Source organism: Vicugna pacos, chromosome 31 (genome assembly GCF_048564905.1).
Source record: "Vicugna pacos chromosome 31, VicPac4, whole genome shotgun sequence".
Classification (NCBI taxonomy): Eukaryota; Metazoa; Chordata; class Mammalia; order Artiodactyla; family Camelidae; genus Vicugna; species Vicugna pacos.
The window spans coordinates 17,231,342-17,252,479 of NC_133017.1; the positions used below are offsets into that span (position 1 = coordinate 17,231,342).

The 21,138-nt window shown below is 40.6% G+C and overlaps 1 protein-coding gene across 1 annotated transcript in view; it reads right to left on the reverse strand.

Moving 5' to 3' along the window:
* Nucleotides 1–21,138, reverse strand: part of ELP3 (elongator acetyltransferase complex subunit 3) — an 80,468-nt gene that overhangs the window by 55,350 nt on the left and 3,980 nt on the right. The window contains exons 3-7 of the mRNA XM_006203196.4: nucleotides 19,599–19,737; nucleotides 13,216–13,286; nucleotides 12,368–12,431; nucleotides 10,599–10,667; nucleotides 8,022–8,176 (exon numbers count right to left, since the gene is read on the reverse strand). Coding sequence (XP_006203258.1) covers nucleotides 8,022–8,176; nucleotides 10,599–10,667; nucleotides 12,368–12,431; nucleotides 13,216–13,286; nucleotides 19,599–19,737 — 498 coding nt within the window. The remainder of the gene's footprint in view (nucleotides 1–8,021; nucleotides 8,177–10,598; nucleotides 10,668–12,367; nucleotides 12,432–13,215; nucleotides 13,287–19,598; nucleotides 19,738–21,138) is intronic.

Genomic DNA, 21,138 nt, shown 5'->3' on the forward strand with positions numbered 1-21,138 from the left:
GAAAGTTAAAATACGAAAAAAAGTAAAATCTACTATATCCACAGTAAGTAGTTAAGGGCTAGACAAAAAATTAAATATATAAAATACGGTATCAAAAACAGTAATTGTGAAGGGAGGAGATATAAATGCAGGATGTGTCTTACTTTCAGATTTCCTGTGTGAAATGTCACTAGAGGCCTAGGCCTAAATTCCCTAGAGGCTTAGGGAAACTTCTACGTGGACATTCCTCTACCTCAAACTCAACCTATTCAAACCGAATTACAAAGTAAACAGTAACGGTATGTAAATGAAATACTGATTTTCATTAGTCACAATGTATAAACTCTCTTCTGCACCTACAGTCCCAAACTAAGTAGAATTTACAAACTTCTTCGGATAGCCAAAGATCTGTTTGAATTGTCGAGCAACATCCGGGGGTTACTGGTGTTCATTCCTCAGCAGCAGTACCATAGAACACATTCTTTTTTGGCTATAATCATACCTGGAAAATATCTCAAACAAAATTTTATGTTCTGCATAATGTGGTGCTAGTGATATTCTAGACATACGAACAACTGAGCTGGATGTTTGGTGCGGTGGAGGATTTAAAAGCAACTCTGTTTTTCCTTTTGAGACAGTGGTCAAGTTTGCTTCCTGCTTCTTGGATACTGGCAGTTGTGTCAAGAGGGTCGATAAAGTAATAAGGTTCTTCCAAACACAAACTGAGGAAACAGAGAGGAACAGAATTTCGATTTTTAAATGAGTACAACCTATGAAAAGCTAACCTGGTGACACAGATTAGAGACTAACTGGGGACCCCTGCTCCCTTGTCATGCTAGCTGACAAAGTGTGACATATGAGAAACAACCTGTAACATTTTGGGGTTCAATTCTTTCAACAGCTGACAAGAATGCTACCATTTTATTCTCCTAATCAGGTAGATGACGTTCATAGACCGGAAGACTCAATATTGTTAAATTGCCAATTTGTGCTACAGTTTAAACACAATCCCAAATACTACCACACTTTTCAATAGAAATTAACATGAACAAACTTCAGATAGAAATGCCAAGGACTTAAAATATCCAAAGCAATCCTGAAAAACAAAGAATTATAAGACTTGCACTACTTCAAGATATACTATAAAGCTGTAGCAATCAACACAGTGTGGTACTGGCATAAGGACTGAAAAACAGATCAATGGAACAGAAGAGAGCCCAGTCCCAAATTTATACAGTCAACTGATTTTTGACAAAGGTGCCAATACAATGTAAATGAGAAAGGGAAGTTTTTAAACAAGTAGTGCTGAAACAATTAGGTATGTACATGGAAAAAAGAAATCTTGACTCCTACCTCATGCTACATATAAAATTAATCATTTTATATCATTTACATCATTAATATCAAGATAGATTATAAACCCAAGTATGAAAGTTACACAGAAAAACTAAAACTATAACTAGAAGAAAACACAGAATATCTTCTTGCCTTGGGAGTAGGCAAAGGTTTAATTGAGATAATACAAAAAGCAGAAAGAAAACAATTGCTAAATTAGACTTAACCAAAACAAAATACTCTGATTAAAGATATTAACATAGTGAATAGTTAAGCCACAGACTGAGTTTTTATATTTGCAAAATACAGATCGAACAAAGGACTGGTATCCACGCTATGTAACAGCCCAATAAAAGATGGGCAAAAGATTTTAACACACACTTCACAAGGGAAATATACGCAGAAAGCATAAGCACATAATAAAGTGCTCAACATCATTAGTCACCAGGAAAATGCACAATGAGATACCATTACACCCACCAGAACGGCTCAACTTTCAAAGCCTAACAGTACCTTATGCTGGTGAGGATGTGGAACAACTGAACACCCATACAGCACTGGTGGGAGCACAAATGGTACAACCACTTTGGAAAAAATGTCTGGCAGTTTTAAAACTATAAACATACGATGTAGCAATTTCATTTTTAGTTATTACCCAAGAGAAATAAACGCACACATTCACAAAGAGACTTCTATAAGTGTGTTCCCTGAAGTTTTACCATAATAGCTACAAACTGGAAACAGCCCAGCTACCCATCAATGGACTGGATGAACTGTGGTCTCTGCACACAGTGGTATCCTACTCAGCGCTAAACGGTAACGACTACTGAAATACTCAACACTGATGGATCTCAAAATACAGTGCTCGGTGAAAGATGCCTTACCCCAAAGAGCATATGTGATATGATTCCATTTACATAAAGTTCTAGAAAAGGCAAAACTGATCTAACGAAAGGGGAGAAAAATGAGAACAATGGCTGCCCCTGGGAGGTGCAGGTGAGGATTTACTGGGAAGAGGCACGAGGAAACCTCCTGGGGTAGTGGTAATGTATCTCAGTAGGGTTCTGTCGCACAGGTATATGCATTTGTCAGAACCCATCAAATAGTGCCCGTAAGATCTGCGCTTCATTGTACATAAATTTACTTGAAAAGAAAATATCACAAACAGCGAACTAGCTACTGATATGCATGATGATGCATCTGGGGAGAAGTGCTTAAAGTCTGCAGCCTGCTTTGAAGTGCATTTTTTAAAAAAAGAGGGACTGATGGATGGAAAGAGGAATGGGCAGCTGGATAAGTATGTGGATAATGCAAGTACTGGAGAATTGAGGCGACAAGTATGTGATGTTCACTGGAAAATTCTTTCAACTTTTGGTTCAAATAAAATGTTTAAAGAAAAACAACTAGTATCTCTTTTTATCATGACTAAGACTGTACTCTAGGTCGGACTGCCAATGTTAAGGACCCTGGTCACCATCTATGAAAATCTCATTGATCAAGGGAGGAAATAAAAGTGGTCAACACATGAAGTGAGGGGTGGGCGGGTATTAGAGCCCAAACCCAGAGAGGCAGGCGGCCCTGAGGCCTGCCAGAAATAAGGCCAGCGCAGCAAGGCAGGAGACGTCACTTCCAGGCCTTCTTCGGTTGCTTCGCTTTCTTCATCGCTGCAAATCTATGAAACCGTCTTGTGGGCCTGGTACCCAGGATTACTTAGCACTCTAGCTTTTCCAAGACACAAGATACAGTTGCAGGATGTAAAGTCATTGATGGAGAGGGAAAAAGAGGAAGGAACGGAAATGAATTAAAAATTCCAGAGGGAGAAGGTATGACTCAACCACTTCTGGATGGGTAACTAGCCTTTTAAATTGCATCTTGTGAAAACAGCCAAGGAGCATTAGGGATTGAATGTAAAACTGCTTCTGGGCAAGGCTGATTAATAAGGAATAAAATTGTTTTAAAAGGTTGCTCTGAGTTATTTGGCAATGTTTGCGTTCTGGTGAACGGGTGACTCAGATCGCGCTGCCGGTCCTTTTCATCTCCAGAGCTATGATTTTCAGAGGATGGCAGTCACCAGTAACTGATGCTCTCAGAGACTACCGCTGATAGTGATGAGTGATCATCACTTTGCTTGATTTAACGAGCCTTCACAGACACCGTACCTGCTTTGCCCTTGAACTTTCTGTTCATTCAGCTTTCCAGTGTTCCCACCCATAAGGACAAAACTTACTGCTTGCTACTAACTTGTCATAAATAATAACCAAGTTCACCTTGTTAGGGCTATTCTTACCCTAACTCAATCTTAAAAGAAAAAAGCAAAACTTTAATCAGGTTAGACACATGATAGCAAAGCAGGGACACGAGCTGAGACTTGACCCTAATTCCAACAAAGAATTTTCCTCTTAAATATGGTTGACTCATCTGTCACAATATGTAACTTTTAACCTAATTTAAGATTAATCTTAAAAAACAAAAACAAAAACCTATGCTAAGCTAGTCAGGTCAGTGTTACATCTGTGTAGTTGTCCTAATGTCAACCACTAACAAAATAAACATGGAACTCATTGCCTTGTGTCTGAGAGAGGTGGGCCACCTTGGGTAACCCAACCAGTTTTCACGAATACCCTCTGTGCAAAAAAACTTAAGAGAACAGCAAGGTAAAAATCTCATCCAAAAATTTAGAAGAAAACATGTTATGTTCAAAACACAGTATCTCTGAGTTGCTCTTTATTTTGCAAAGATGTTAACATTTGAAAATAGTTTTCTGTCTCTATTCTAAAGTGCAAACCAGGTAACTATTTCTTCAAAGTATGCAAAATTTCCCTAAAAAACAAATACCAACTCTAGCATAGGGAGTTGGAAGTAAAAATTTACCTCAACAAAGGAAACATGATACCCAGAACTGGCTTTTTCCAGAATATCTCATAAAAATATAGAGACCAGGAGAAAAGAGCAAAAACATGGCAAGTGTGGGTGGGCAGGATTCAGTGTAACATTTATGGATGGTTTTTATGGCTCCCAGATTGTACTTTTATTACTTCCCAAGAGCCATTCATGAGATTTGTTGCAATGAAGACTCAAGTCATATGAACATTTTTATCTGAAAGTAAAGTGTTTGTTGCCCCCTTGAGGTAAATTCAAGAACAGAAACAAAACAACGCTGGCTTTGCCTAGTCCACTACAGAAAGAGGCTTTCTTCACCGAAGGGCTTTTTCTGCACACACACTGTGATCTGAAGTTGTACTATAAAACTCAATTTTCACCCCCAAACCAGACAATTTACAAACCCCACTGGGCACTGGACCATTTCTGCAAAAATAAAGCTAAAACTTTACATGAAGAACAAAGCAAAAATTTTAAAAGTTTCAATTGATGAAAATGTCAAACTGACTGCATCCTAAAAATCCCTTATGCAGAGCTTCAATTGGCCTAGCTCACATGACCCAGGGGACCCAAACTGCAGATGAAAAAGCTTTGCGGCGAATTTGCATGGGGGTTGGGGGCAGTGGGACAAGTCCAAGATATTCATGGCTTAAATCCATTTAATGGGCAAGGTCTGCAAACATAAGAACAGCTGGACTGAGAAAAGAGTACACGATACACAAGCATGAGGAGAAACAACGATGGTCTGAAGAGATTACCCAGCGAGGGAATTCTCAGAGTTCAACGGGTTTCGGTCAGTAACCCTCCCAGGTACAGCTGCCGTCGTAAAGTCACGGGGCCGTGAGCCAATTAAGGCTGTTTTTCTTCCAAATGCATTTTATTCTAAACTATCATCTGATTTTCAGTATTGAGAGGAGTGAGTTTCATTACACCATTACTCCTCTAAAGTCTGAAAGACTTCAGCGTTTTACTAAGCATGACCCATGTTCATGAATCATCAGTAAAAATACGGTCCCACCTCATCCTGCCACTGAAGGTCCTGCAGGATGAAGAGATCGCCCTGCCCAGCTGCTGCTGAGAGTCCAGATTCACGGACGGAATTAACTTGTCGCATCCTCTAGTGGCAATCGAGCAAAGCAGGTTGCTCGCACACACTCCCAGCTGCTGAACTCTCTACCCAGGTCCCTCAAACTACCCTTGATATTTACTTAAACTTATGAAAAGCTCTCTCTAGTCTTTTCATTTTTATAAACCCCAAAGAGAACAAAAGAAGTTAAGGGAATAGAAGTAGGAAGAACACAAAAAGATGTCCCTGTCCCCAGTTCTGAGAGGCACCCCACCTGGGTCACTAGCTGCCAGTATCTGACCAGCAGATTCACTGCTCAAAATTCATTCACACATTTGCTCACGGCTACTATGTGCCAAGAACTTAACTACAGGGTAATGAAAGAACCCTTGGGTTCATGCAGATTTGGTCCTACTTATCACCCTGCCAAAAAACTCTAAGAGGGACACTATTTGAACAATCTTATAATTAGCTATATGACCCATCTCCCCTGTTATAAAAGAGAAGTCAGAACAAAGCCTGAAGGCAGTAGGAGAGGGAGTGCAAGAAAAAGAAACATCTCTTCCAATATTGTGAAGTTCTGGATGGTGTGCACACACGCTCATGCTTTTTCACACCCATTACGGTCTCTTGCATTACAGCCACGTTCAGGCTCTGGGTTTCACAGCCCCACTCCACCACCAACTCCCGGCGTATTTCAGGCAAGTCTGCTTAATCCCTGAGCCTTAGCTGCCTCGCTTGTAACACAGGGATACTTTAAACGCTTAACTCGAAGACGTCTTATCAGCATTAAACAATGAACACTTGTCACAATGCCCAGCACACTGGACATGGAATAAACGTAAACGTCCTCCTTCACCCCCATTTCCCACGTCCCTTCCTCCTCAGCTCTGACCACGCCTGCGATCATCATCGTTCTGCCGCCTCTTCTACGCATTTATACCTACACGTGCACGGGTCCCACAGGTGGGCTCACACTGGAAGAATTGCTCTAAAAATTGCTTTTTCGTAGTACACCTTGGAAATCTGAAACTCTCCCTAAGGTGACCTTATCAATTTGCATGGCTATAAATACCATCCCTGAGCTGATAAACCCCCAATTTTATATGCCCAGCCCAGTCGTCTCTGATACAACTTATGGCTCTCTCCACTTGGACGTATCCTAGGCGTTTCAAACTTAACGTATCCAAAGTAAAACTGTTGTTTTCTCCCACAAACCTGTTCTTCCTTCTCAGTACACGGCACTACCCTCAATCACGTCCTACAACCAAAACCTGGGCGTCAGCCTTGACTCCATCCTCCTTCTTACCCACAGCCCAATCCAAGTCTGTCAGTTGCAAAAACCAATGCAACTCTAACCCATCCTCTCTTCTCCATCACTAGGGCCTCCACCCTCATCTGAGCTGGGATGGACACAGCAGTCTTCCGTCTGGTTTCCCACTTTTACTCTAACCCACTAGGCAGGCAACAGCCAGAACAACCTTTTTACTTACCAACCTGAACATGTCACTCTCCTTAAAACTACTCATTTCCTTACTGCATTTTGGAAAAGTTTTTAACGCCTCAAAAGCATGTGTAATCTGGCCCATACCTAACTCTTCAAGCTCACCTCATGATACTCTCTTCCTTGGTCTCTGCAATCTAGCCCCACTGGCCTCCTCTCTCTTCCGAGAACACCTCAAGTTCTTCCTCATCTTAGTGCCTTTGTCTTTTTTTTTTCCCCCTGCGCTTGGCCTGATCGACTCCTCCTTACACTTCAGGTCTCAGCTTAGATATCACCACCTCATCCAGGGGATCACCCACTTCTTCCCTATTACAGTCGATCTCCATCACAGCACTGACTGTTTATTTGCTGAACCAGCAGAATGGAAGCATCTCAAGGGCAAGGACAACATGCATCTCATTTACCACGCTGTCCCAGTGCCCAGAGCAGCGCATGGTACCAAGTGGGCCTTCAGTAATCGCTCAGCAGGTAAGAGGGAATGGCACGCAGTGACTCAGCCGGGTGTTCCTGAAACTTCTGAAAATAAGAACTATTTTAAGACTTTCACTTCTTAAATCACCGAACTATATATGAAACCTTAGTATTCATCCTGCTAAAAACTGAGATTTGAGGTATCAAAGGAATGAATAATTCTCATTTTGTCAACTAGAATTTGAAATGAATAAGGGGTCCCTCTCATAAAATATTTAATAGTTATTAAATAGTAACTAATAAAACAGTAATTTTAAAATAATAGTCGCATGTTTTGTTGACTTTATAGCAGCTAAACATTTCAGATAATGAGAACTCCCAGTGCTCTTTTTGGGTGGGTTCAACTAGCCCGATCAAAGCTACTCCTGCAGGTTAGAGCAGCCGAAGGCTGCAAAGAGCTTCACAGTGACTTTTTGAGAATAATGCCAATGAGCCTTACTCACTTTTTAAAACCATAATCCTTTTTTCCCCACAAAACAGAAATAACTACAAGAACTAGGGCTGTATGAGATGATGGATGTTAACTAAACTTATTGTGGTCATCATTTCATGATACATGTGAAATCAAACCATTATGCTGTATGCTGTAAACATACACAGTGCTGTAAGTCAATTATATCTTAAGAAAACTGGGGAAAAATGTATTTAACCTTACAAGTATGAAAAATATGCAAATAAAAAGAACTAGGAATGTAGACACAGGGCAGAAGGAATTCTCATAAGCTGCTGCTAGGAGAATAAACTGATAACCACTGTGGAGAATACGATAAAACAAGAATTTCTTACTTGACTGCCTCGTAAATATTGTTGGAGGTATGTCCTGATAAGGCATCATGCAAATTTCGAATAAAATAGTCTCTGTATTCTTCTGGAAGGGCCATAAACGTTCCACCCATCACAATAAATTCCACTTTATCCACACTGTGACCAAGCTGTTTTAACTGAAAGATACAAATTCATCAGCATTAGAAGGATATAATCAACTACCCTAAGAGGGTACTGCAAATTTCTAATTTTATTATGCAGTGTTTTCATCAGTAAAGTTTAAAAATGAGAAGCAATGAAACATGCTAAGTGAATTCTACAGATTAAAAAAAAAAAGACCCTAGAGTCTGAAAGAAAAAAAGAAAATTACAGCTCAAATAAGGAAGACTGAGAATTAAAAAAATAAGTATGATGTCAATACTTAAGAGTTAAGTGAAAGCTTAAAAACAGAATATAAATTACAGAGCAGTGAAGGCAAATATAACACAATGTGCAATACAACAAACATTTACTGATTATGTATTTTATGCCAGACTTCGCGGTAAGCATTGGGTACAAGAAGGCTGACTATCTGCAACATACTCAGGCCTTGATGCAGATGAAAGAAAAGAGAACACTAGATTAGAAAGAAACATTAAGAAAGCAGTTTTAAATCAAAACTTCAAAGCTTTAAATCAGTTGTGAGGCTCCTGGGCACAGGTGGCACCCAAGCCTGCTCTGGGGGCGTGGCTGGGAGTAGGGGAGAAAGAAAATAAAAGTCTGATTGACAAAATCTGAAATGCAATGTCTCCCTCACAGATACAGAAAACAAACTTATGGTTACCAGTGGGGGAAGAGGGTGGGAAGGGATAAACTGGGAGTCTGAGATTTGCAGATACTAATATATATACAATAGATAACAAGCTTATACTGTATATAGCACAGGGAACCATATTCAGTATCTTGTAGTAACCTATGGTGAAGAACATGAAAACGAATATATGTATGTTCCTATGTGACTGGAGTATTGTGCTTACACCAGAAATTGACACATACTGTAAACTGACTGTACTTCAATAAAAATATATTTAAAAAAAACCAAAAAAATCCCCAAAATACGTTGCCTCCTCTACTGGGAGATGGAATGGTACAGATCTTTCATTTTGTCAACCCCAATAAGCCAAGATTCTAATTTTTAAAAACAGGTATTAAAATTTCTTGCCAGATCTTAGAATTGAGAAAAACTAGGTAAGTAGACTACAAATTATGAACTCGAATGTACTGTGTAAAAAGGATGCCTACACTTAAAATGGGTAAAAAGTTACTTTTATACTTGTCCCTGAAAATGGCAGAGAATAATTTATACACACATATATGCTTATGTGCCTGCACACACACGCATACGAATATACATATATACATAAGTACATGTATAGAGCTATCAACACTGAAAGAATACCACTATGGTTGTTTACAAAGTACACACAACAAAATCTTACTGGCAGCCTTTTCAAAATATCTTGCCCGGACCCTAAGCCAGACTTAATCAGAACTCCATGGGTGAAGATCGGCATGTATTTTGGAAAGTCACTCAAGTGATTCCAGTGCCTTTATAGTTAGGGAAGGAATCACTGGTCTCTGGTCGCTTCTAAAGCTTTCAAAATCCATGCTTCTTTTTGGTAAACACAAACATTTCGAACTCTATTGAAACATTTCAAATGAATTAACTATCATGGCTGAAACAGAAACTGAAGCAATAGTTGGTATAGAAACTACGTAGGCTCCTGGCAGGTGGGGTCCTCTCCTCCAGCTGACGACCCTAAGCCATGCATGCTCGGGTGACAGTGATGTGACAATTAGGACGGCTGGCGTTCACTAACAATAGTAGTGAAACACAGAAGCGACTTACAGACCGCGGTACGTGCCACTTTCCATTTCAGACTTTCTGGTTGCCCTACTAGATGCAACTGTAAACTATGGACAGTGCTCACAGTCTTAAATCAGACAGGTTTAAAATAAATCATGCAAAAGAAAATTTGTGTTAATCTTCAGATTTCATGAACAGAGCAAGGCCATTTACGTGGTACTTGTTTTTAATCAGTTATGAGGTATAATTTATATACAATAAAATCCACTAACTTTAAGTGTGCAGTTGAATGAGTTTTGATAAATGTTGAGTTGTGTAACCACCACCACAACCATGACACAGACCAATTCCATAGCTCCCAAGAGTCCCTCGTATCCCTCTGCGGTCAATTCCCTATTCTCACCCCAGCAAAGTAGTCACCATACTTCTCATTTGGCTTATGGAAGCTATGATTCAATCCACCCTAAGACCTTCCACACATCTAGATTCCGTACACTTCATACCATAAACGACCTTCTACAAACTGAAAGACTTTTAGAGATTATCCAAACCTTACAGAAAATAAGTCTTTAAAGGATGTAGTTTTTGACCTTGCTAGGTATTGCAAAACAGTCCCCCTCTCTCAGATGGATATTAAAAACTTACAAAGGGGAAAAAACTCTTTTAGTTCTTATTTCAGGTCCAACTCAAATCAAGCAATAATACCTTCTAAGTATAGAGATCCAATTTTAAAATGCTTTTTTAAAACTTACCTGTTCTATTCGGTGTCTTGTCTGTAGATAAGGGTCATATCTAGCACGGATAGCTCGCATGGAGGTTGGCTAAGAAAAGAAAAATATCCTATTACGCCCAAACTGAATTAAAAATAAAAAGCAGTTTCAAAAGAGCTGTATTAAAAATAAAATTCCCTTGGGCTCCTTTCTTCCTTTCTCAGTTTTGTCAGGGTTCAAATAATGCCCTGAATAGCACCTGGCTGGTCCCCACTCCCGCTGTCAGAAGTATCTTAAAAGCAGGCATCTCCTTGGATCATATTTGTATCTTCGTGTAAACACTTATGGAATCCCCAGGGTCACCACACCGCTGTCCTGCTCAAGGACACAGATGTGCATACATACCCAAAAGTTACTGGGATAAAATAACCTTCAAACCAGGTCACTAAATACAACATAGTTTGTACAGCTTAACAAAAAGCCTTTATGTGATCACACAATGGAATATTCTACAGCCACGAAACAATGGACTGATATAAAACGTTGTCTGAGATACACTGTTAAATGAAAAAGGCAAGGTGCCAGGTTTTGATAGACAACATTTGTGTAAACAATTAGGATAAAGGATATATGTTATTTTAATACCTATATGATATCTTTGAAGAATGTATAGGAAAAGGGTTGCACTGACTGTCCATGGGGCTGGAGCAGAAAGGGGTAGCTAAGGGACAGCAGCGAGAGGGGGCCTTTTCACTGACAAATTCCTTTTGTACTTTTAAAAAAATTTAACTATGAAAAAAAAAGAAAAACCATAGATAAGAAAAATAAGTCACATGGCTTGCTGGCTGCTGACCTCTTCTGAGGAGACAACCGCTTGAAGAGCCTGCTCACTGGTCTCCTGCTTTCACTCTTGCCCCTACTCTAATCCCACCCCCGCACAGCCATCAGAGGACCTTTTAAACACCTGTGTGGGATTATACATTCCCCTGCTGTAAACCTTTATGGCTTCTCACGACACCCCTAATAAAACCCAAACGCCCTGCCCTGCTCACAAACCCCCGTGCCATCCATCTCTCCAATCCCACCCGCCTCCTGCCTGCTCACCAGAACGCCCGCCGCCGTTCTGGCCAGGGGCCCTGAGGCTAGCTGTTCTCTCTGCGAGGGGTGCTCTTTCTCAAGACCCTTGAAAGGCTCCTTCTTGTCATTGAGGGCCCCGCCTAAATGTCACTTCCTCAGACCACCCCTTGCCAGCCACCAATGCTAAAGTACCCACCCAGCTACTACACCTGACTCGATTTTACTTTTCTGCTTAGCATTTACTGGTACCTGATATTTTTCTTCTTTTTTGTTTCTTTATTTTCTCCCATTAGTAGAATGTAAATTCCACAAGACCAGGGACCTGGCCTGTTTGTTCACGGGGGCAGAAGTAGGACAGAGAACTGGTGAGGAGCATTATTCAAAACCTAGCCCTGTCACTTATTAGCAGTGTGCCCCTGGGCCAGCTGCTTAAGGCTTCCAGGCCTGTTTCCTTTTCCATAAAACTAGGATAATAATAGTGTCTACCTTCAAAGTCTTGCTACAAGGTTTAAAGTTACAAAGCACCTGGAACAGTGACACATATTAATAATAAGTGCTTTCATAAGTATTTCTCCAGTGACTAGAACAATACAGACACTCAGCAAATGTCTGGTCAATGAGTAACTTTTGCAATTTGGAAAAAAAAGAAATTCTAAGAAAGCCAGTACTTGTAAAAGTGTACTCTAGGTAAAGCATGATGTAACCCTCCTCGAGACAGCCTCACTTTACTGTACCTCGTATCCAGTGTAAGACTGGGTTGAATACTCAAAATCTGAATCAGGTCCACCAGGGCAGTATCTGCCAACACAACAAAAGAATGAGGCTGTCAGATACCAAACTTAGTCCAGCAGTCTAGTTCAAGTATTCACGGTCTCCGTGAAGTCCTGATTGAACCAGCTTCATTTTCAAATCCTAAGAGAAGATTCTATCTTTGCAGCATCTGCAAATATTTGTATTTTCTACCAGCAAGTAAAAAGAGAAACATGTAAAGGAACATTATTAGTCATTTTTCAGGATGTTGCAGTCACTGTTATTTTAGAGGCTTAAACTTCTGGGGGCAAATAATAGGACCTGTTTTCCTAAGTTTGGACGATGCTCACCGTGCTCTCGCAGTAACTACTCTTTCTCCCCGTTAATCTTCCAACCTAGAATCACGCATATTCTTCTGCTAATTTTTCCAATTATCTAACTTTAAGAAGTTTAAAGATTATTCACAAGGATAACTTCTTATTTTGATACTTTTCTGATCCCAAATTCATTTTCAATTTCTGACATCTGGAATTTAGGAAGCTCATACTTCCATGTTTCATTTATGAAGTTAACAGCATATCTACTCTTTTGAGTTCTGTAACCTATGCATTTTTTATTCTATACTGCAACAAATTAAAATCTTTGTATGTTTCATTTTTAAAGCACTGAAATACCCTATTGACAGCTGCTTGTTTCAAAGAACTAACTAATGCATCTGTTAAGTCAAAATTTTAAATATCACCAGCATGCACTGATCAAGGCTCTAGGGGGACTTAATTGGTTCAATTAAAACACATACACGTACACGACTTTTCAAAATCACCATACTCACACACATATATTTCCTGTAAAACTGATGTGTGGACATCTGTGGGGTTTGCACATGACAGCCACAACAGCAATCTGTAAAAGAGAGATTAATAAAAAGCAATTATGAAATAATTACCACAAAGTTCTGGAGAGTGGTTATCACTCAAGAAGAGGGAAAGGACTGCAGTCAGAGAGGCACACGAGGGCTGCAAAGGTACCAGTGATGCTGTGTTTCTTAGGCTGGGCCATAGGTACAAGGGTGATTGTTTTTCAATGTTATTAATCTTCAAAATGTACGCATGCATTGTAGATACTAGTTTGTATTCTATTCTACAATAAATTGAAGGCAAAATGATAATTTTTAAAGTCACGGTGATTTTTATTCTCTCTTGTTCTCTCTGATCTGTTTTTACTAAAATAGCCTACAAGAAAAAAACTACTTTATGCAACTCTATAAAATTGTAACTAAACCTTTGTAACTGAAACTCCTCCCACTAGATCTCAATATTTAGAGCAGAGACTACTAAACTTGGAGCCAGACTTTGGAGTGTGTGTAAGATATTCTCAGAGGGGTCTGTCAGAGCCCCAGCGGGGTAAGAAGAGCGTCTGCTTGAGAAAGGAGAGGACAGCAGAGTTAGAAGACCAGTTACACACAGGGGCAGTTGGTCAAGTAAGGGTGTGCACTAAGATGAATGCCAGCCAGAGAAGAAGGTTACAAATATGGAAAGGCAGAGAACTAGAATGAACCTGTGTGCTGGATGAAATTAAAGGTACTGTTGTTTTCCATATATATACACACACACAGTCACACACACCAAACAGATATAGATGCAAATGTGTCATGTCTGTGTGTGTGCATATATGTGTGTATTTCCTAGCTTGGCTGGCTGAGAGGGTCGGGGAGCAGCAGCACCCTAATAGTCCTGACCACATCTATCACTCAGATCTTTGTTTCTAAATACCCTTCTCTACTGAAAGAAATCAGGGCTCCTTGGAAAAATGACTTATTCCAGGGCTGGGGCAGAGAAAGTACAAGATGAGCCTGGAACACTTTATTATGACAGAAAGGTAGAAACTGCTCAAAGAATGATGGGGACATTTCAAAAAGACACAGAAATCAGCTTGAAAGGGCTTCCACTAGTCAAAACTGGGAAAATTTGTGCATCAAAATAAATAATGACAGAAACAGATTATGACCCACCAACCAGGAAACCATGAATTCTTTCATACAGAAGAATGAGGAACCGTAAGTCTAACAAGAAACAGGATATTTACATAGTTTCCAAGTACTTCACCACACAAAACTTCTTGATTACGAAGTGGAAAAGAATAGCTTTACAAAGAGGAAGCCTGGCAGACACCACCCTGACCAAAGTGGACGTCAGTGGCAGGACAACAAACTATGCCCCACCTGGTAAGATTCAGTAAGAACACAGTCTCACTTTGGTGACACTCCCGCCAAGGATGCAAACCTGAATCTAGTTATGAGGAAATGTCTAATTAAACCAAATGGAGTCTACAAAATAACTTGCCCTAAATCTTCAAAAGTGTTAAGGTGATGAAGCCAAGGAAAGACAGAGGAAGTGTCTGGACTGAAGAGACATGTCAGGTGAGCGCAGCACCTGACTCTGCACTGGGTCCTGTAGACCATTTTTGAAAGAGCTACTGAAATGAGGTCTGAGGACTAGATCACGATAATGCATAGGTGTTAAATTCCTGATTTTGATGGCTGTCTTGTGGTGATGTAAGAAAATGTCCTTGTTTGTAGGAAACACACTAAAGTATTCGAAGGCATCAGCTTTGAAACTTACACTCAAATAGTTCAGGGAGAAAGTGTTCTTTGTACTAGATTTTCAACTTTTCTATAAGACTGTGATCATCTTTCATAACAAAAATTATTAAAATTTAACTTAAATCATTGAATAGCCATCTAGAGGAACTCCAAAATAATTTTGCAAATCTGAATTAAAAACTTCAATTTTCAAACAAATGTTTTTATTTAAAATGAGACACAACCACAAACACCACTGATGAGGTCAATCTAATTTCACAATCTTTTATTGAGGGCCTAAATATAGGCCAGGTTCCGAGCTCCATACAGCAGGTGGGCCCTGAGACTACAAAAATATTAAGTCTGTCCTCTGAAATCATACTACCCAGCAGGGAAGACATACAAAAACTAGGCTATTTCAAAACCACATATAAGAAGCATGCAGAAAAAACTAGAGATGCCCAAAGAAGGCAATTAATTAGCCCTGACCAGGGGAGTCAGGGACGCCTCCCAAGGGACCGACAAGCATGCTGAGGAAGAGTGACCCCGCGCTAAGAAGGCGGGGGAGTGGGGACCAGGGGAGCAACGTGCAGTCGTTCCCAAACATTTGTTAAGCAGCAGAGCTCTCCTTTCCCGTAATGTTTTGCTTAGAATCTGAATTTACAGAGGAGAGGAAAAGCACTGGGCCTGGGTGAAGCAGAGATGGGATCTGCTCCCACAGCTTCCCTATTATTCCCCACAGTAGCTCCTAAAAAACTTGCAAGCGTCCTGCAGTTTTGCAGAAGATAGTTTAAAAATTATTCATAAGGTAGAAAAAGCAATGACTTTAAAAGTCAGCCAGAGAGGTGAAGCTTTCAATCTTTTCTCTGCCTCTTACTGTATATTTTCCTATTTTGTAACATGAAGACAATACTACCTACTCTCTAAACCGTTTTGAGGATTAAGTTAGAAAACACACCAGCACAGTGGCTGGTATCTAACAGGTGGGCAACAAACGGTAGTTACTGCTGTAATTAATAAAGATACTACTCCAGATGATAAAAATTCATGCTGTTCAAAAGAACGAACAAAACAAAGCAAAACAAACAAAAACTCAAATACAAACTCGAAACGGACCACAGACCTAAGTGTACATGCAAAACTAGAAAACTTCTAGAAGATGACACAGGAGAATACCTCGATGACTCTGGGTTTTGCAATGAGTTTTTAGATACAATACTAAAAACGCGACCCACCAAAGAAAAAGCTGAAGTCAGACTACATTAAAGCTTGAAAGTTCTGCTCTGAGAAAGATACTAAAAAGACATGTCACAGACTGGGAGGAAATATTTACAAAACACATGTCTGACAAAAGACATATATCTTAAATACACACACAAAAAAAACCTCTTAAAACTTTACAATAAAAAAACAAACAATCCAGTTAGGAATAGGGCAAAAGATGTGAACAGGCATGTCACCAAAGAAGACACGCAAAAGGCAAAATGAGTACATAAGATACTCAACATCGTGGGTCCTCTGGGGATTGCAAATTTAAGCAATGAGACAGCACTCCGTATCTACCAAAATGGCCAAAATTCAGAGCACTGACAACATCAAATGCTGGCGAGCATGTGGAGCAACAGGAACTCTCATTCACTGCTGGTGGGAATGCAAAATGGTGCGGCCACTTTGGAAGACAATGTGGCAGTTTCTCACAAAGATAAACATAGTCTTACCATATGACCTACCAATCATGCTCCTAGGTATTTATTTACCCAAATCTTCAAGAGCTGAAAACTTGTGTGTACACAAAAACCTTCACACAAATGTTTACTACAGCTTTGTTCATCATAATTGCCAGAAATTGGAAGCAACTGAGATGTCCTTCAAGAGGTGCATGGATAAACAAACTATAGCACACTCAGAGTGGAATATTATTCAGCGCTAAAAAGAAATGAGCTATATATCAAGTGATAAAAAGACATGGTGCAACCTTAAACGCACATTGCTAAGTGACAGAAGCCATTCTGAAAAGGCTACAAAACACACTAATTTCAACTATATAGCATTCTGGAAAAGGCAAAACCACAGAGACAGTAAACAGATCAGTGGTTGCCAAAGGTCTATGAAGCAGAGGAAAGGATGATTAGGGGAGTTTCAGGACAGCCAGACTATTACGTATGACACCGTTAATGGTGGATACGTGACATCGTCCATTTGGTAAAACCCACAGAACGTACAACACTGTGAGTGACCCTGATGTCAACTCCAGGCTTCGGTTAATAATACTGCAGCAACTTTGGTTCATCAGTTGTAACAAATGTACCAGATCAACGCAAAGTACTAGTAAGAGGGCAACGTGGGGAAGAGGGAGAGGAAGTATGTGGGAACTGTGTGCTTTCTGCTCAGTTTTTCTGTAAGCCTAGAGCTGCTCTATAAAAAACAAAAATAAAAACAAAGCACTACACTGACAGCAGGAATAAAAGCACGGAGGTTACAGTGCACAGCAGTGAGGGAATGACAACCAGCTGTGTCCTTCGGATATTTTAATAGGTCACCCTCCTGACACTGTAAAGATGGATTTGGTGCAGGTCAGACAAAGCAGGCCAGCTAGGAAATGCCTGAAATTGTCTAGACGAGAAATAGGAAAGGCCAAAACATTCCTACCCGTGGTGGTAGGAACAGACAATTTCGTATCTTTTGGACACTGGGTGGATAGGGCACCCTGAGCTAAGATGGACAAGAACGATGCATGAGCAAGTTTGAGGTTTGGTCATGTTGTACCTGAGGGTCACAGGCATCACAGGAGAGATGTCCAACAGGCAGTTTGACTTCAATGTGAAGCTTGGGGAGAGGCTGGAGCTGGGAGTCCGCAAACGGCAATACTTCAAACTGTCAGTGGGTGAGATCACCAGAGAATGCACATACAGCACTAAAAACAGCGGGCCCAGGACCACAGAAAACATCCATTTCTAGAGGAGAGCAGAACAGGAGGAGCTCTCAAAAACAAAAACGATCCCAGGCAGGAGGAGGACAGACAGGGGTCACGGAAGCCAGGTGTGTGGGTCAAGTTGAAAAGCTGCTAAATCTGTGTCTTCCACAGTGGCAAGCTCATACATAATGCTGAAAACTGAACATTCAACACATTTACAAAGCGTGCCATTTAGGGATATGGAAGTAAATGCCAAGAAATCAGCTAAGACTTAAAAGTCCTAAAAGACTTATAAGTGCTTGCCCGGGGCGGGGGTGGGGGGGTGAGGAATGGAAAGAGAGGGGTTTAGAACTATTAGTTTTTCTGAAAGAGGCTTTCACATTAGGTACAAACAAGAATACTTAAATACAAAGGAGGAGAGACTGGGATTGGTGGTAGGTATACTGTATGTAAAAGTTCTGGGGTTTAATTAGACACAAATGTCACAGCATCCAGGAGACAGGGCTACTAAACAAGTCAATATTAAGCTGCATTTACTAGAAGTATAACATCCCCATCCAAATAACAGACTGTAAGGTACTACAGAATTGTTAAAGAATCTTTCATTCAGTAAAAACAAAAAAACTAGATCATTAAAAAAAAAACCCACGAAAACAAACATCAGACTGAACTTTTCAGATCACATCAGGAACACAGAACTCCGATTCTGGATGCTATGTTTTAGGAGGGTCCAAATCCTCCTTTGGGATCAGGTTAAATCAGTTCTTCCCTCTCACACTCATCCTTTTTATCCTAGAGGCCCTGCCTTAATTCAGGCTCTTAACACACCACATCCAGGTCAAACCAACGGCATCTCAATTGATCTTTTTGTCTCCAAGCTACCCTACATCTTACATACAAATTAATTTTCTGAAAATCTATTTGGTTCCTATCACTCCCCTTCTCAAAAAATTTTTTTAAACTGTTTCCTATCATCTGCCTTCTTTGCAGGACATTTAAGATCTTTTACAAGCTGATCACAAACTAACTCTTCACCCCAGTCCTGCTGCTTTCAAAAATGAACTGTCAAACCCAGTGAGCCTGGTACACTTATGGTTCCTTGCTCGCGTGCGCCCGCGCGCACACACACACACACACCCCTCTTAGATTATTTACTTCTGTGCCTTAGGTCCTGTGCCCTTGCTCCCATTCCCCTTTGAGCCTGCTCTTCTCTGCTTATAGGAGCACCATTTATACATCAAGCAAGCCCCATGCTTTCTCTTGGGCTTTCCCTTGTCCCTCTTACTGCAGGGACATCTCTCTCCCCTGGACTCCCCCGTCACTCTACACATTCACAGTGTCAACTATTTCACAGTTATCACATACAGATCGACTTTGCACCACTGCAACTTTTAAAAGTACCCCCTGTAAGTGTCAATCTTATAAACCACGAGCTTAAGATAGCCAACAATAGCTATCATCTTATGATCGTCACCAAGCCTCATCTATACATTTAAAGACACCAAAATCCAAAATGTCATCTACTCCTTTAAGTACAACGAATTTTTTCCCTCTCTGCCCTCCTAGCATTCTGCACGTCTCCACTCCAGCACATATCGTAACACATGGATGTTATCAGTCTGAATCCCCGACCTCCGCCTCACTACCGGGAGTTACATGGAGGCAGGGATCTGTGGCAGAACAGATACACAATCAGTATTTAATGAATTGAATCACTCACCCCACTGGCAGTTCTGATGGGTTTTGCCTTTAACTTGGGGACCAAGACCTTGCGGTACTGAGGCGGGACGGCAGCAATGATGTCCACCAGGCGGGGCTGCGCTGAAAGGCCGTAGGTGGCAGCTGTCCTGGTTTTCACCCTGAAAGGAAAGCATCCAGCATTATCAAAATCACAATAGCTCAAGGGCAAGCTACCAGCAGGATAAGCTACGAACAACACCAACAACTCCTGTCACTCCCCCCTCCCACCAGATGACAATAGTGGCTTTAACATTTGCAACTATCGGGGAAATAGAAGAACAAAGTCCGTGACTTCCTGTGCTCACTCTGGAGTATAAGAAAGAAAACGAGATGACGACAGCGACACAACGGAAGTCTCGTTCGAAGTTGTGCTCCAGCCTCAAAGGATTCTACCCTTTTCTCAACCTCAGCGTTACTGCCTTTGAGATCAGGTTAATTCTGTCCCAGGGAACTGTTCAGTACACTGGAGGATGTGTAGCAGCAACCTTGGCCTGTACCCAATAGCACCCTGTCTTCCCCCTGTAACAACCCAAAATGCCTCCAGACATTGCCAAGAGGGTGGGAGAAGTGGGGGATCATGGTTGCAAACTTGGCTGCCTGGTTGCAAACCACTGTCTCAGCCCAAAAAAAACAAAACAAAACAATTTAAACCAATCTATGTAGAACCAAAAAGAAAATAAACTATGTATTTTTTAAAGTTTTAAAACTTTTTCTGATACAAAGTACTATATACATAAAGAATAGAACATAAAACATACTTTAACAACTATAAAGCAACCACTCGCATAATCGCACACCAAGACAGAGAGACCCCTATTTGCCCCTTCCTGACTGTAACCCTGTCCCTATCCCCCAGAAGTAACCTTTACCCCAACTAATAATTCCTTGCTTTCCTCTATAATTTTACCAGCTTTTCTTTTCTTTGTGGCTGCGTGCCATATCCTAATAGTCACTTCATCTTCTCATTGTAATCCATCTAGAAATATTATGGGGTGTTCGAATCATTTCAACAAATGCTTACTGGGTACCTGACCAGTACAAGAGGCTACCTAAGTACTTGGCAGGTCAGGAGGTATAAGGCATCGCCGTTTTGCACTCTACGGCTGCATGTTTGCAGACAGGCAGACACAAAAATAATCTACAAGTAATAAAAACACACGTAATAAAACACACACACAACAATGAATGCTTCCACAGGTCAAGAGAGGAACTTAGTGTGTGCTGCGGAGATAAGTCATGTGCACAGAAAAAAGAGTACACTTCAGACAGGCAGTAAAGACATAGAGGGGACACCGAGAGCAGACAGGCTGGCTCATGTGAAGATGCAAAACCAGGAATGCACATATTTTAAGGACTAGGGGTAGACCAACTTGATGGAAAGCAAGAGATTTTCAATTTAACAGTAAAGAAGTTTAAAAAGGAATGGAATGGAAGTGAGAGTCACAATGAAGAAAGACTAGACAAAATTTAGACCCTAACTGGACCTAAGGAAAAAGCCTCAAAGACGACACTACAGTTTC